The sequence below is a fragment of the Sorex fumeus genome, unplaced genomic scaffold (assembly GCF_029834395.1).
Source record: "Sorex fumeus unplaced genomic scaffold, SorFum_2.1 ptg000044l, whole genome shotgun sequence".
NCBI lineage: Eukaryota > Metazoa > Chordata > Mammalia > Eulipotyphla > Soricidae > Sorex > Sorex fumeus.
The window spans coordinates 22,706,947-22,720,785 of NW_026606101.1; the positions used below are offsets into that span (position 1 = coordinate 22,706,947).

At 38.0% G+C, this 13,839-nt stretch overlaps 1 protein-coding gene across 2 annotated transcripts in view; it reads right to left on the reverse strand.

Annotated features, from left to right (window-relative positions):
- The window catches only part of GPCPD1 (glycerophosphocholine phosphodiesterase 1), a 57,685-nt gene that overhangs the window by 31,815 nt on the left and 12,031 nt on the right, over nt 1-13,839 (reverse strand). For both annotated transcript variants that reach the window (XM_056121243.1, XM_056121242.1), the window contains exons 4-6: nt 12,084-12,168; nt 4,192-4,267; nt 2,276-2,317 (exon numbers count right to left, since the gene is read on the reverse strand). In XM_056121243.1, coding sequence (XP_055977218.1) covers nt 2,276-2,317; nt 4,192-4,267; nt 12,084-12,168 — 203 coding nt within the window. The remainder of the gene's footprint in view (nt 1-2,275; nt 2,318-4,191; nt 4,268-12,083; nt 12,169-13,839) is intronic.

Below are 13,839 nucleotides of genomic sequence, written 5' to 3' on the forward strand. Positions count from 1 at the left end.
TTTAAATTTTTATATATTCTACCGTAAAGTGTAATGTTTATAATATAAATAATTGTGGTAACACTGTATACACTGTATTAGTACTGCTTCACTTGAAGTTACATACTATCATAGTTAAAAACTTTTCATTGAGCAGCAAATTATTTTGTACCTAAGCTTTTCACCAATGGGACTTAAAAATCCTTCAATCTAACATAAAAACACTAATTTTCCAATTATAAAATTTAAATCACTACCATCTCTTAATTTTAAAAACTCTACAGAAATATATAAACTTGGAGAAACAGTTTTCTCTAGCAAATGTTAACTAAAATTGAAGTAAGAAAATTTAACTAAAACCAGGTTTAGGATAACAGCAACGACTCCTTCCCCCTCAAACTCACCCCTTCCTTCACCAAAAGGTGGGAAATGGAGAGGAATATTGCCTCTTCTAACCATAAATTAGTATTAAAATGGTTCAAGGGGCTGGAGCGATAGCACAGTGGGTAGGGGTGTTTCCCTTGCACGCGGCCAACCCAGGTTTGATGCCCAGCATCCCATATGATCCCCTGAGCACCGCCAGGAGTAATTCCTGAGTGCAAAGCCAGGAGCAACCCCTGTGCATTGCCAGGTGTGACCCAAAATAAATAAATAAATACATACATACATAAATACATAAAAAGATTCAGGGAAAGGATGTCATATGCATTAATTATAATTGAAGAATGTGAAAACAACGCCACAAAGAGTTCTCTAAAACATGCTGATAAATAACATCTCAAAATAAGGAGAATTGCCCCTAGAAGAAAGCTATTTTAGACTAACTTACAAATAATCCCAAACAAAATTAAGTCAAAGTAGAATTCCTATCCACAAATACTACCAGAGTACCCTGCTACAGTGCACAAACACACACAGGGAGTAAAACCACCAACAGAAACTCAGGCCCTGCATCTTGTCAGTCAATAGGAAAACAGACTGGTTGGCAGCCACTTCTTTCTCTCCCGCTCAGCGTCAGAGTAACCACACATTCCACCCACCCACTATACTTGTATACTTCTACAGTGTAGAATTTAAATGAAAATGCAGTTGGGCTAATAACCCTGCTAGACTATGGTATTTCAAATAATTGAGGGGAAAACTCGAATCCTCTGGAGTTAAAATATTTATTGAAGTGGAAAAATATTCAAGAGCATAACATCTTGAACACTCAGAGGTAAAATTACTTCCTAACTGAACTGTTAATTGGTTTTCTTTGTTTTAGAGCCACACCCAGTGATGCTCAGGGTTTACTCCTGACTCTGCACTCAGTAATTACTCCTAGAGGTGCTCGGGTGGGACCATATGGTATTGAAGTTGGGTGGGTAGCGTGCAAGGCTACCCACCTGCTGGCCTATCTCTCCAGCCCTGACTTGTCAATTGTTAAAGATTCTATAAGGCTGAGAGATAACTCAAGTGGTAGAACACATGCCTTGCATGTGCGGGGTGCCCATGAGCTCCACTGGGCGTGACCCTGGTGGTTTCACAGCTCCACCGGGAATTGCTCCCGTTTATCAGGTTATTTTGGCCACTGCTTAGGGCCTACTGTTGGCTCTGCGCTCAGGGATCATTCTTTTGCTGCACTTACGTGGTGCCATTGACTGAACCTAGGTCAACAATAAGCAAAGAAAACATAAGAATTATATTGAAGGAGCGGAGAGATAATACAGCAGGTAATGGACCTGCCTTGCATACAACTGACAAAGTTGCAAGGCAAACCAAATGAACCAAGGCAATTCTTATAATTCATAAGAATTATATTGAAAGGAAGGAGAGATAATACAGACAGCAATGTTTGCCTTCCATACAGTTGACTATACAGTCAACCTAGGTTTGATCCCTGGCAACACAGATAATTCCCTAAAACCTACCATAAGTGGTGCCTGAGTGCAAGAGTCAGGTGTGGCAAGAAAAAGTAAAGAGAAGGGAAGGGAACAGAGGGGAGGGGAGAAGAGGGAAGGCAAGAGAAGCAAAAAGAAAACACAAAGGAAGGAAGGAAGGGATTACACTAGAAATGACTACTTGAAACATAAGCACGAAAGTTTGTGAGTCTGTAACTCTACCTCACGGTGATTCATTAAAAAATAAAAAAAACTTAAAAAAATTTAAAAAATGACAATTTAGCAGAGTGTACTTGTTTCTGGGATCTAGTCTATTTCCAATATCATACCTTACCATATTTCCTTACTGTTTCTAATGTTATACAGTAACATCTCAATCACATCAGTAAAGAATTTCAAAACTCATTTTTACTTACTGTGGATTCCAAATTGCCCATCATCAATAATAATTTCACTTTCTAGAATTGAAGGAAAATAAAAACCCAGTTAAAATTTGTGATGCATGCACAGCAAATTGAGAAAACACCCATCTTAAGAATTTTTTAAAAATATTAAATCCAAAATTTCAAAGCAACCCAAAGTGAATAAGCATGTTTATTGTAGCCCTCAATAAAGAATTACTTTAAGGAGGCTATCAAATAGTAATAGTTCTCACATACTTTGGTGACTACTCAAAGTTGTTAGAAGATTAAGAAAACTACCCAGAGAGGTGGCTCTAGAAGCACCAAGAGGAACTTCTATACCCACCAACACGAGGTGCACAGGTTGCTGGGCAAAGCTATCTCCTGGTTCATTTTTCAAACCAAAAGTCTTGGCACAATTAAAATGCTTATTCTCATGTAGCACATAATCTGAATTGTCTAGATATAGTCCTCTCAAATCCCAACTATGCTCTATAGCCAGCTAAAGCTTTACAAACAGCGTTAACTTACCTGCATATACAGAGCTGTGAGGAACTACCAAAAGAGTAAGTGCTAGGACATTCCCTTCTAACAGAAATTGCAACTATGAAGCTATGAAACTTGAACTATAGATTTTAACTGTAAAGCCCCAACCTCTTGAGTAAGATATATAATTACCTTTCCTCTTACTTCCTTCTCAGTTTACCTTAAACATAAGTCTGAAGTATTTGTTAAGATAAGCATGACAGCTGCCAATAAAGATTCTCTGGTAGACTGCACACAGCTCTCAAGTTTAGGAACTGTACTTTCCACAACTATCAATTTATGTTCAAGACCAGAAATGAAATCATCCCACTTCCCACAGTAAAAAATATACTTGATTGCAAGATGTCTCAAAATGCAAATTACTTTAAAATGTTTTGTTACCTAGTACCACATTTCCAGCCTCAATATGGGACTATTAGAATTCTAAAACACACTACCATAAAAATTATAAATAACTACAAAAATGTATTAAAACATACAAAGAGGAAAATCCAATAAAGAGGATGGAATGAGATCTGTTTAAAGGAGATACATCCTAAGTAGAGGGTAAAGCAAAATCTCTTACTACTTCCTCAACTAAGCTAATTTCTGGCAAAGTATTTTGTATGTTTAAATTCTAATTTGCTCTAGAAAATGAAAGATATACTTCGTAGCGCCAAGTCAATCTGTAGATGACTCCAAGAGAGTAATTTAAAGTATGTTAAGTGATCTTTAAATTTTGATCTCAGTACAGAAAATGAAGTTAAAAAATACTTGTATGAAGAGAAATGCTATTTTTAAGCATAAGAAAACTGAATAATGTTTAAAAATATAGCTGAATATTGACTTTAATATAGCCGGCAGGGTATTTAAATAAATTAGGAGGAAAATACACCCAAGAAATTGGAATTCATTCATACAAGTTTATTCACGTATCTACTAGTTCACAAAAAAACACAGAATCGAATAATTTACTCTTACTCCTCAAATTAAAAAATATAAGAAGCTTTGTTGTAGGTTAACTCCTTCCTCAAATGTTCTACAAGTTCTCTGAGCAAGTAATCAAATAAAGCCCTGGGTGCTCAGTCAAGAATATTCATTTATTAACTTTGTTGATAACTTTATAAATAACTACTCCAAATCAAAAGTTTCATCAATATTAAGTTAACTCAAGACAATTAAAATAACTAGGCAAGCATTTCTAATAAATGTATAAAGAAAAGCAATTAAGAAATGTTTAGTTTTGAAAGATCCATGAAATGCTAACGTGAAAGTTGTAGTACTGACAACGCCATTGGCCTTAATACTCAAGAATTTAAAAAATTTATCAAATCCCACTAAGCCATTGTGCAGCATATTAGTAACTTTATGCATATGCCTCAAACAGATGCAGTTAATGCCCATACCTAAAGGGGTTATTGATCGTGGTTGTAGATGAGTCTCCCACTTGTGAACTATGACTTGACATGGACCACCGATAGTCTGCAATTTAAAAGTTAAACGTCTGCAATAATTTCTTATATCTTATTTTCTACCCAAGACTCCATAAGATGTTTGTGGCCTAAGTCTTATTCTAAATATGAAACCAAAAGATTCATCTTGTTAATTACCAATGTTATATGCCAAAAACCAAGAATGTACCAGGTCACAAAACATGATGAGTGCTGGAAGAAAATAGGGGTGAAGCAGTAAACTGGGGGGAAAAATTAGACAAACTAGCACACAAAACCATCTCAAACCCACTGCGAAATCTGCCTACAGCCCTCAATCAAAAAATAAAAAATAAAAACCCACTTTATTCTTCAACGATTATTAATTATGCAGTAAAGTTAACCTAAAATACTTTTAGTTTTGTGTGTCAGAAATCAATGTGAATGGAAAAGATATCTTAAGCAAGTCTTCAAGTGTCCGGAAAAAGCCTAAACTCTATATGACAGTAAGATTATCACAAGTATTTCATGGAGCATGAGGGTACAATAAAGATCTTTGTTTGATGGATATATGTGTATTTATATACTTAAGAAGAATATAGAAAACAGGAAGAAAGGCAGAGTTCTCAGATCTTAATAACGAGTATTTCTACAGATCAAAGAAAACCCTTAAAGGACACACACATGGATAAATGTGTAGAACAAGTTCTGTATAAGGGGTACTAACAACTGGGGGTGGAGGGATGGTGGGCAGGGCGCTGGCTGTGCAGGGTTAGATCCCCAACACCCCATTATGGTCCCCTGAACACTACTGGAATGATCCCAGAAAACAAGAGTCAGGAATAATCCCTGAGTACCACCAGGTGTGGCCCAAAACCAAAAAACAAAAGTGGGGGAGGGAGGATGTTACTAATAGATAATTTTATTCTTACAACTTAGAAGTTTATAAATTATATCTTACTGAAAAAAATTGTTTATGTATTATTGATAATATATAGTGACTTAAAAAGATAAAGCTACAGAAAAGGTTCACATGTATGTATGTGTATATGTAAAGAACGTAAGGTATTAAGGGCTTCCCAATTTACCATGTTTTCTAAATTAACAAAATTAGAATTAAACTGAACCAAAATAAAATCCTTGAATACAAATTTTATGATAAGAAACATTATTTTCGTATGTTTTCTAAGTAAATTTGCTAAAATTTAAAGAAGAAAAAAAAAAGACCCAACATTTTTATATGTAATCCAGATCTTTTTCAAGGCAAATATTACATATACTTTTATTTTAAAAGTCTATCATAGATGCCTGAAAGTGCAGGGCTTGAGGCACTGGCTTTGTACAGAGCTGACCCCAGTTCAAATCCCTAATGCCACATATGGTCTTGTGAGCACCACTAGGAGTGACCCCTGAGCAGAGCCAGGACTAAGCCCTGAGAACCACACCCCTTACCCCCAAATATCTTATATAAGCTTTTCTCTGTATACTTTTCGATGGCTTTTAGTACTCTTTTCTATTATAATTAACAAATTTAGTAGTAATTACATTTAATAGTAAATATGTCAAATAATTATATTAAATAAATAAGATAGATTGATTTAACATAAATTAGGCACATCAAATAAATAGGAGATAATTTTGTCACTAAAACCAAGGTTAAAAATCACTTTCAAAACTAGTAATCTTTCAGCTTACTGAACCTAAAACAGCATTATTCATTCAAATCATTAATCCTGGGATAATACAGGAAATCTCTCTCTTTTTTTCCTAATTTAATACCTCTTTGTTAAAAGGTATTAAATTGGCAGGCTGAGTTAACTGAATTGGCAGGCTGAGGAAATCTTTTAAACATACAAACGCGGGCCAGAGAGATCGCTGAACAGGCTGAGCACATGCTTTGCATGCAGGAAGCCTGGGTCCAATCAGGCAACACACGGTCCCTGAGCACCAGTGGAAGCAACCCTCAGACAGCAACAGATGTGACTCAACCAAAAACAAATGCGAAGCCGGTCAGCCTAAAGGATGGTACAATCTTACCGTGTTTACACAGAAAGCAAGACAAATCTGAATATTTTCCTGTCAGTGTCTAAAAATCTATTTTTTTCAGTGCTGGGGATCAAACTCAGGGACACATACATGCAAAGTAAATCATCTGTCACTGAGTTATATCCTCCACCCTTGTTTTTTTATGCTTTCTTCTAAACTTTCAATTTCTCAAATGATGCAAATGCCTTGTACTGAAAATAGGCATAATGTTTCTTTCTTTGGGGGGGAGGGGTTAGTGTGGGCCATGCCTGGTGGTGCTCAGGGGCTACTGTGGGCTGAATTTGGGGCACTGCACACGGCCACATCAGCCCAATGCAAGGCAAGTGCCTTACCTCCTGTGCTATCTCGCCAGCCCAATGAACTACGTTTCTTACTGATAAGGAGCCTGAAAGGACTTATTCCTTAATCCATCTCTCCCATGTCCTCTGTTGTGTGTCTCTCAAAAATCCTCTTTACTGCAAAAATGGTACAAATCTAGTCTTATGCAAGGTGACAAGGCTGGGGATGGAAAGGAAGGTAGCCCATTCCACGGTCTGGAGGAGGCCTGGGTTCGATCCCGAGTACTGGATGGTCCCCTAAGCCCCACCAGCAGTGATCCCTGAGTGCGAAGTCAGCAATCCAGAGTGACTCTCAATACACCAGCATCTTTCTGAACACACCAGACAGCTCTTCCCCCCACCCTGCCCCTCCACTAGAGTTGAAAGGATATCAAGAATATATGTTGTTTGCTTGGTTGGTCTTTTTTTTCTTTTTGGGTCACACCTGGCAATACACAGGGGCTACTCCTGGCTCTGCCAGCTACTCCTGGCTTTGCACTCAGGAATTACTCCTGGTGGTGCTCAGGGGACCATATGGGATGCTGGGAATCGAACCCGGGTCGGCCGCGTGCAAGGCAAATGCCCTATCCGCTGTGCTATCGCTCCAGCCTGAGAATGTAATATTAAATGTCAGCAGGGAGAATAGCCAGATTGAGGAAAGGCGTTTTGTGTAAATTTAGATGTTATGTAACTTTACAAAGTATTAGCACAGCACCTATACTTGTATAAGAAAAGTTACGTAGATTAAATATTTGCTGGAGAACATATTTCATTGGTAAATTTAATAAGAGACTCACTCTTCACAGCCTAAAATAACCTAGGCTCAACAGAGTGGAATGTGAGAAAGTCCAAAGGATTGTTGATTCAATAGGTAAGTCATAATTGATACTAGCTATTACACTATCAAATCCATGTTGGCTGGTACATAATATTGAAAAATAGAAGAACCAGGTTTTAAAATACAATGACCCTGAAAAATTGATATAGTGCTTTACTAAACTTTAAAAGAAAATTTTAAATTGTAGCTTAAATTTAAAAAAAAAAACCTTAATGCCTAGTGATAACTCTAAAACATGCACATGTAATCACTAATCCTTCAAGATCTTAGAAAGATCCTTCCTGGGGCCCAGGAACCAGAAAGCTTAAAAAGCAGAGCAGCTTCAAGGGCAGTGCAGGTGCAAGGGCAGAGCACATGCCTTACATGCATGAAGTCAGGAGTGAAATCCCTGGCACCACCTGGCTCTGCAACGACCACTGCTGGGTGTGGTCCTCGTGGCCCTGAGATGAGCCTCAGAGCTGCTCCTGGGTCAAGAATCACTGAGAGTAGAGCCAGAGCGACAGTACAGGGGGAAACCAGGGGGAGGGCATTTGACCTGCATGCTGCTGATTCGGGTTCGATCCCTGGTACCCTATACAACACTGCCAGGAGTGATTCCTGAGCACAGAGTCAGGAGCAAGCCCTTGCCGGGTGTGACCCAAAAAATAAAGTTTAAGATCTGTAAAAGGCTGCAGTAATTTTAATCGTATTAAAATCAGCAAGAGGTGGCTGTTTGAGAAATAAAAAATAAATAAATAAGAGTACCTGGAGGAGCCAGGGAGCTGGTACGGAGGAAGGGTGCAAACTCTCATGCACCCACGCCCTGGCAGGATCCCAGGCACTGCATGCCCAACCCCTACCCCCTTATCCCGGGCACTGGGATAAGTCCCACCAAAAAGAGGGAAAAGAAATAAGTAACAGTATCAGTCTTACACAATATTCCATTAACAGTACCAGTAAAGTCACATAATTTAGCATATATTAAATCAGATAACTACTGGGACACTTTCAAATATGCATACTAACAAATACACACACAATAAAAAAAACTTTCTGCAAAAAAAAAATTTCGTGATTTCTTAAATTGTTGCAGACGTTATTCAGCTACATCAACAAAGAGAGAAATAAGATCAACAAGTAGGTGTGATTTTTTAAAAATTTAAAACAATCAAAACTATCAACCAATCACATACTATCAATACTTTCATTTATAATAAAAAATGTGAACTCAAAATGCTGCTCATCCTTTTCTTTTCACAAAAGTTGAAAGAATAGAAAATACACATGTACAAGGGGTCCAGAGGAAATTTTAGCAATGATGTCAGAGGTTAAAACTATAGTTATTTTTAAATTACTTAAAAAAAAAAATTTGGTTACCAGAAATGCAACCCAGACCTCCTGGCTGCAAACCTGTGCTTCGTCTGCTGCGCTCTCCTGCACACTAGATTACTATTAATAAGACCAGTAAGAAAAACGGAATGAGCAAACCTCGGAATGAGCAAAGCAAACTGTGCTGGCAGGTATTTCGGAAAGGATTCGAGTGGGAAGCAAACCGCTGAGGACAGTTAGCATTCATGTGATTTTATGACACTGAGAAATCGAATTGGGGGGCCGGAGCAACAGGACAGCAGGTAGGTCCTTCCTTGTCTTGCATGTGATCAACCTGGGTTCAATCCCCGGTGCCCCATCTGATCCCCTGGGCCTCACCTGAAATGATTCCTGAGAGCAGAGCTAGGAGTAAGCCCTGAGCACTGCCAGGTGTGACCCACAAAACAAAGACCCAAAAAAAAAAAAAAAGAAAGAAAAGAAATTGTGGTGGGTCTGCCAGAGCATGATTTGCATGCAGAAGGCTCTGGTTTCTGTCCCCTTGACATGGCTCATGAGAGAAGTCAAAAAACAAAAAAAGAAAGGTATCAGTGTGTATAAAGCGGCAGTCAGATATTTTGAAAGTACGCATCTGATAACTGCAGATGATCAATTCTTTTGTTAAAAGGATTTAAATGGTTACCGGGAAATTAAGGGTGGGTGGGGAAAGAGGTGGGAAAGAACAAAGAATCTATATATGAATGAGTTTTAACACCATTAAAAATTAAGAACAAGGACCAGAAAGAGTGCAGTGGGCAGGAGCGGAGGCCCGGCTTTCCCCGGCACCACCCGATCCCAGGGCAGAGGCAAACACAAGCCAGGAGCCCCAGAGCACCACTGGGCGCCCCTTTCCCACCAAAAAAAAAAAAAAAAAAAAAAAAAAAAACCCAACAACCAAAAACCCAACTTTTAAACAAACAAAACCTAAGAGCTATTTCCACTGAAATGAAAAAAAAAATTCCAAAGAAAGTGTAATTAAAAATCACCTACATTTTAGTAAAAGGTAACTGCACTAGTTCGGCTATAAGAGGGAGGATCTAGATCTTTTTTTTTTTATCTGTTATAGGGTAATTCAAAATTATTTTTGGCGAAAACATGAAATCAATGGACCATCTTGTAGACTCACCAATCTTTTATTTTAGAAATATCTACTTCTAGCATTATTTGCTGTTAAATAATTTTTTGATCTATAACCTGTAGAAATTTTTAACTGGGCAGATCAAAAGATTATTTTACTACTAGCATATGAGAACATATGGCTATGCAAAATTAAAAGAAAAAGAACTCAATTTCAAAACTATGCTTGAAGAAGCAAAGTGGAAAAGGAAATTTGAATTGTCAAGTTTTACTTACTTATTTATAATTAAATTTTAGCAATGGAAGGAGCCAAAGAGACCCACAGATCAAACCTCTGATTTGATAGATGAGGAATCTAACATCTAAAATTCTAGTGACTTGCCCAAGATTACCAAAGTTTTTGCTCTGGCTCAGTGACTACTTTAGGGGACTACCTCTGCCAAACACCTGACACATAAAGTTACTCTTTTAACCTATCTGTTTCCCAATTACTTTCATAACTACTTTGCTTTCCATAACACCATACTTTATAATACATTCATAATACATTGGTGTAAGATACATCACACATTATGTAAGATTCCTTGCACATCGGTCCTATTATCGACAATGAACAATTAACAAAGTTTCGTGTTTCATTTAAAAAGCGCCACCAACTCTTAAAAGGAAGTGTTACTTTAAGCTGGCATGTGGAGTTTAAATAACCCACTAACTATATGCATGGGATTTTATGCAGCTATTGACTCTATTCCAGGAAAAACATACTTACCACGGCAGCCCCTGCATCACACGGTACATGTGTACACGATACAGAGCACCTACTTAAAGAAACACACTCACCAACACAAACTGTAAACTTTTGCAAGTATTACAAGGGGGGGGAAATGATTTTTTTACTGTAAGCAGATGTGCCAAATTTTTTTTTAAAAAGGCATTTTGGACTCATTTTGCTGCTTTTGGTTACATTTTTAATAAAGAGAAAAAAACTTGAGGTTGGCTTAATTTGACTTGTGTTGACAACAGTCTTCTTTTAGCAAACTACACACAAACGACTCATGATTTTTTCTTATGCAACTGGTAGCTTAGTGTAAAATTTAATTGATTTCAAATTACAAAGCTCAATCTCACATACTAGGATCCTTATATTTTCAATGCTATGCATACTATGACTCTATGTCTATGGCCAATTGTTTAATTTATACAGAAAAACTTTGCACAATGCATAATCCCTATGTTAAATAATGATCTTTTATCAAGTCATTAAGGTGAGACTGTCAAGATAAGCCAACACAATGATCACCCATAGTGTAATTTAAATACTGTTATTTACAACACATTCTTGGAATAAGAAAAGTAATAGGTGCAAAAGACAGCTAAAGTGGGTTGTCAGTTTTTCTGTTCTGTAATGGTGGCTAAGAGAATGAGCAATCAGTGGCTACTTGTACTTTTCGCATGGACCAAGTTTTCCATCATCCCCAAAGAGAAATACATTTTTCGAAAGGGTTTAATTCATGGTTTGCTATCTAGACTCCTGCCTGCAACTTATGCACACTCAGTCTAAGTGAGTTCAAAGGTTTAAAAAAAAAATCTGAAAGAATCTTCTCAGCAAGTAAGAATTCTTAAAGGGAAGAATTAGTTTTTTGCTTTTCTAACTAAGACAAGTCCAAAATAATAAATCATTGTAAGCAAGCAGACGTAGATTTAATAGATACTCCAAAGGTCTTCAAAAGATCTTAGTCTATGAACATTGTTGAAAAAATTCTACAAGAAATGACTTTAGTTTTGATAGGAGTTAATGCATCCATGAAGAAATGGCTGAAGTGAACTAATCTTTGGAAACAATTACTCACTTAAAGCCGGCTATATACTCCACTAAATACATCCTCATCACAACAGGATTAACAAATGAAACAAAAAGAAAAATACCTGTAACTGGTTACTAATTCGTTTACGAAAGTACAGAAAATGCACACCTCTAGAGCATTTATCATTAATACTAATTTTATCTTAAGTATCCTGCAGAACATACTTACTATTAGTCTTAAAAACTCATTGCAGACTTTGTCTGCTTCTGAGTTCTGTTTTCCAAGTGCTTCCTTCCCTTTTGGCACTAACATGTTATTTATCTATTTCTATTTTCCTTTTTTTGTTCAATTAAACACACTTTACTTTCAATGATTTTAAACTAGTTGCTTCTGAAAGAAGCTTGCTGATTAGAAACTGGAAAATAGACAAAGACAACATACCTTTGGTTCTAAAAAGCACCCTTTGAAGTACCGATACTCAACAGATATTCCTCTACTGAGTACAATGCTTGCTTTCCATAACATGCTGTGAGGAAGAAAAGAAAAATGAAAGCAGCAACATCAGTATCAAATTAAAATTGCACCAACTTCATAATCTTTTTCTGTATGTGCGGTACCGGGGAATAAACCCTTTTGTGTGCATGCAAACTCTTATGCATGGCAAAGCATGCATTTTACCCGAAGCCATTACCACGGACCAGATAGATTTCACTTAAAACTCACCAATGTCTGTGACAAAAACCACTTATTTCCTCCTACAGAAATTTATTCTAGGCCTAAGGCCAGGGTCCAGGGTTCCAGGAGCAATGAGGATAAGGAAGAAAAGCACCCATCTTCAAAGAGGTCGCTTTCTTTTCTGAGTGGACAAGCATTATATATATACTTTAACCTTTCAGAGAGTCAGATAGGACAGGAAGTTTAGGAGGAAGCTTTTAGAGGAAGGACTCAGTCATTAGAGGAAGGACTCAGTCATGAGGAACTGCCTGAACACTCGTGTGTGTGTGTGTCTCTGTGTGTGTGTGTGTGTTTAGGGGGTTCTTGAGCCAAAACAAGCAGTGCTCAGGGGAGCCAATAACCATCTATACCCTGGTGCTGGGGGGTTAAACTGGGATTGGCCTTATGAAAGACAAGTGCCTAACCCCTGTGGAACTTCTCCCTTTCTTTTGTGACTCTTAGCTAAAGATGTTACATAGTTGCTAAAATACTTAGGGCTGTAGGCCTGCAATTCCAACTCATATTCCAGACATCCTTATTCTAACTACAGATCCCAACCTCTGGCTACTCCCCCAGTCAAGCACTGTTTTTACTTGTCTTAACTCAAGTCCTTCTCTGAACTGTACTATTTTAACAAAACGTTCTGACTCAACAGTGGAAAGAATTCACTGCGATTCATGATTATAACTGATTATAGCTTCAAAGCACAGGCCTGGAGGTATACACTTCCACAGTCCCATGATCCTCACTATCACCCAAGAGCTTGTTAGGAACGTAAATTCTCGGGGACCTCCTAGACCTATAGAATTAGAAACTGATGTTGAGCCCCGTAATCTGTAATTCAACAAATCTCCAGGTGACTCTGAGAAGAACACTTAAGTTGGAGAGCCACAGTCATAGACCATTACCCACATATTAATTCAGCATGAATAGTTCTATGAATAAACAGCAGCTCCAAATGTTCTTCCTCGACACCAGATGGTTAGCACTGCGTCCGACCTGGCTCTGCCAAGACAGGCTTCGGTGCACTCGCCTCATTCTGACTCAGTCCTGTCTCCTTGCGTAGCCACAACCAGCTGTCACCAGGTTCCTAACTCCAACAACTGAACCGACCCGGTAGTAATTTAAAAAAAAAGTGTGCTCTGGCTCCACTCTTCGGAGACTCTGATTTCTTCAACTCGAGGAAGACCCTGGTCATCTGGAGTTGGCTAAGATGCACAGGGCAGGTTACTAATCACTGCTTCAGAGGGTGGCAAATGTTTCCTAGCCTGCATGTGAGCCCTCAGTACCAAGAAAGGAGCAAACTTGTAGTAAGCAGTATCTGAATTAGTTAGAGATGCAGAATAGAGTCAGAGGGAGGCTTTGAAAAAAAATGTGGTTGGATCCCTATTTCTCAGTCTCCAGGAATAGGATCTGGGCACAAGTACTTTCTCTGATGTTGGACATAAAATCCACAGCCGCATACTCTTGAGTATCAAGGAGC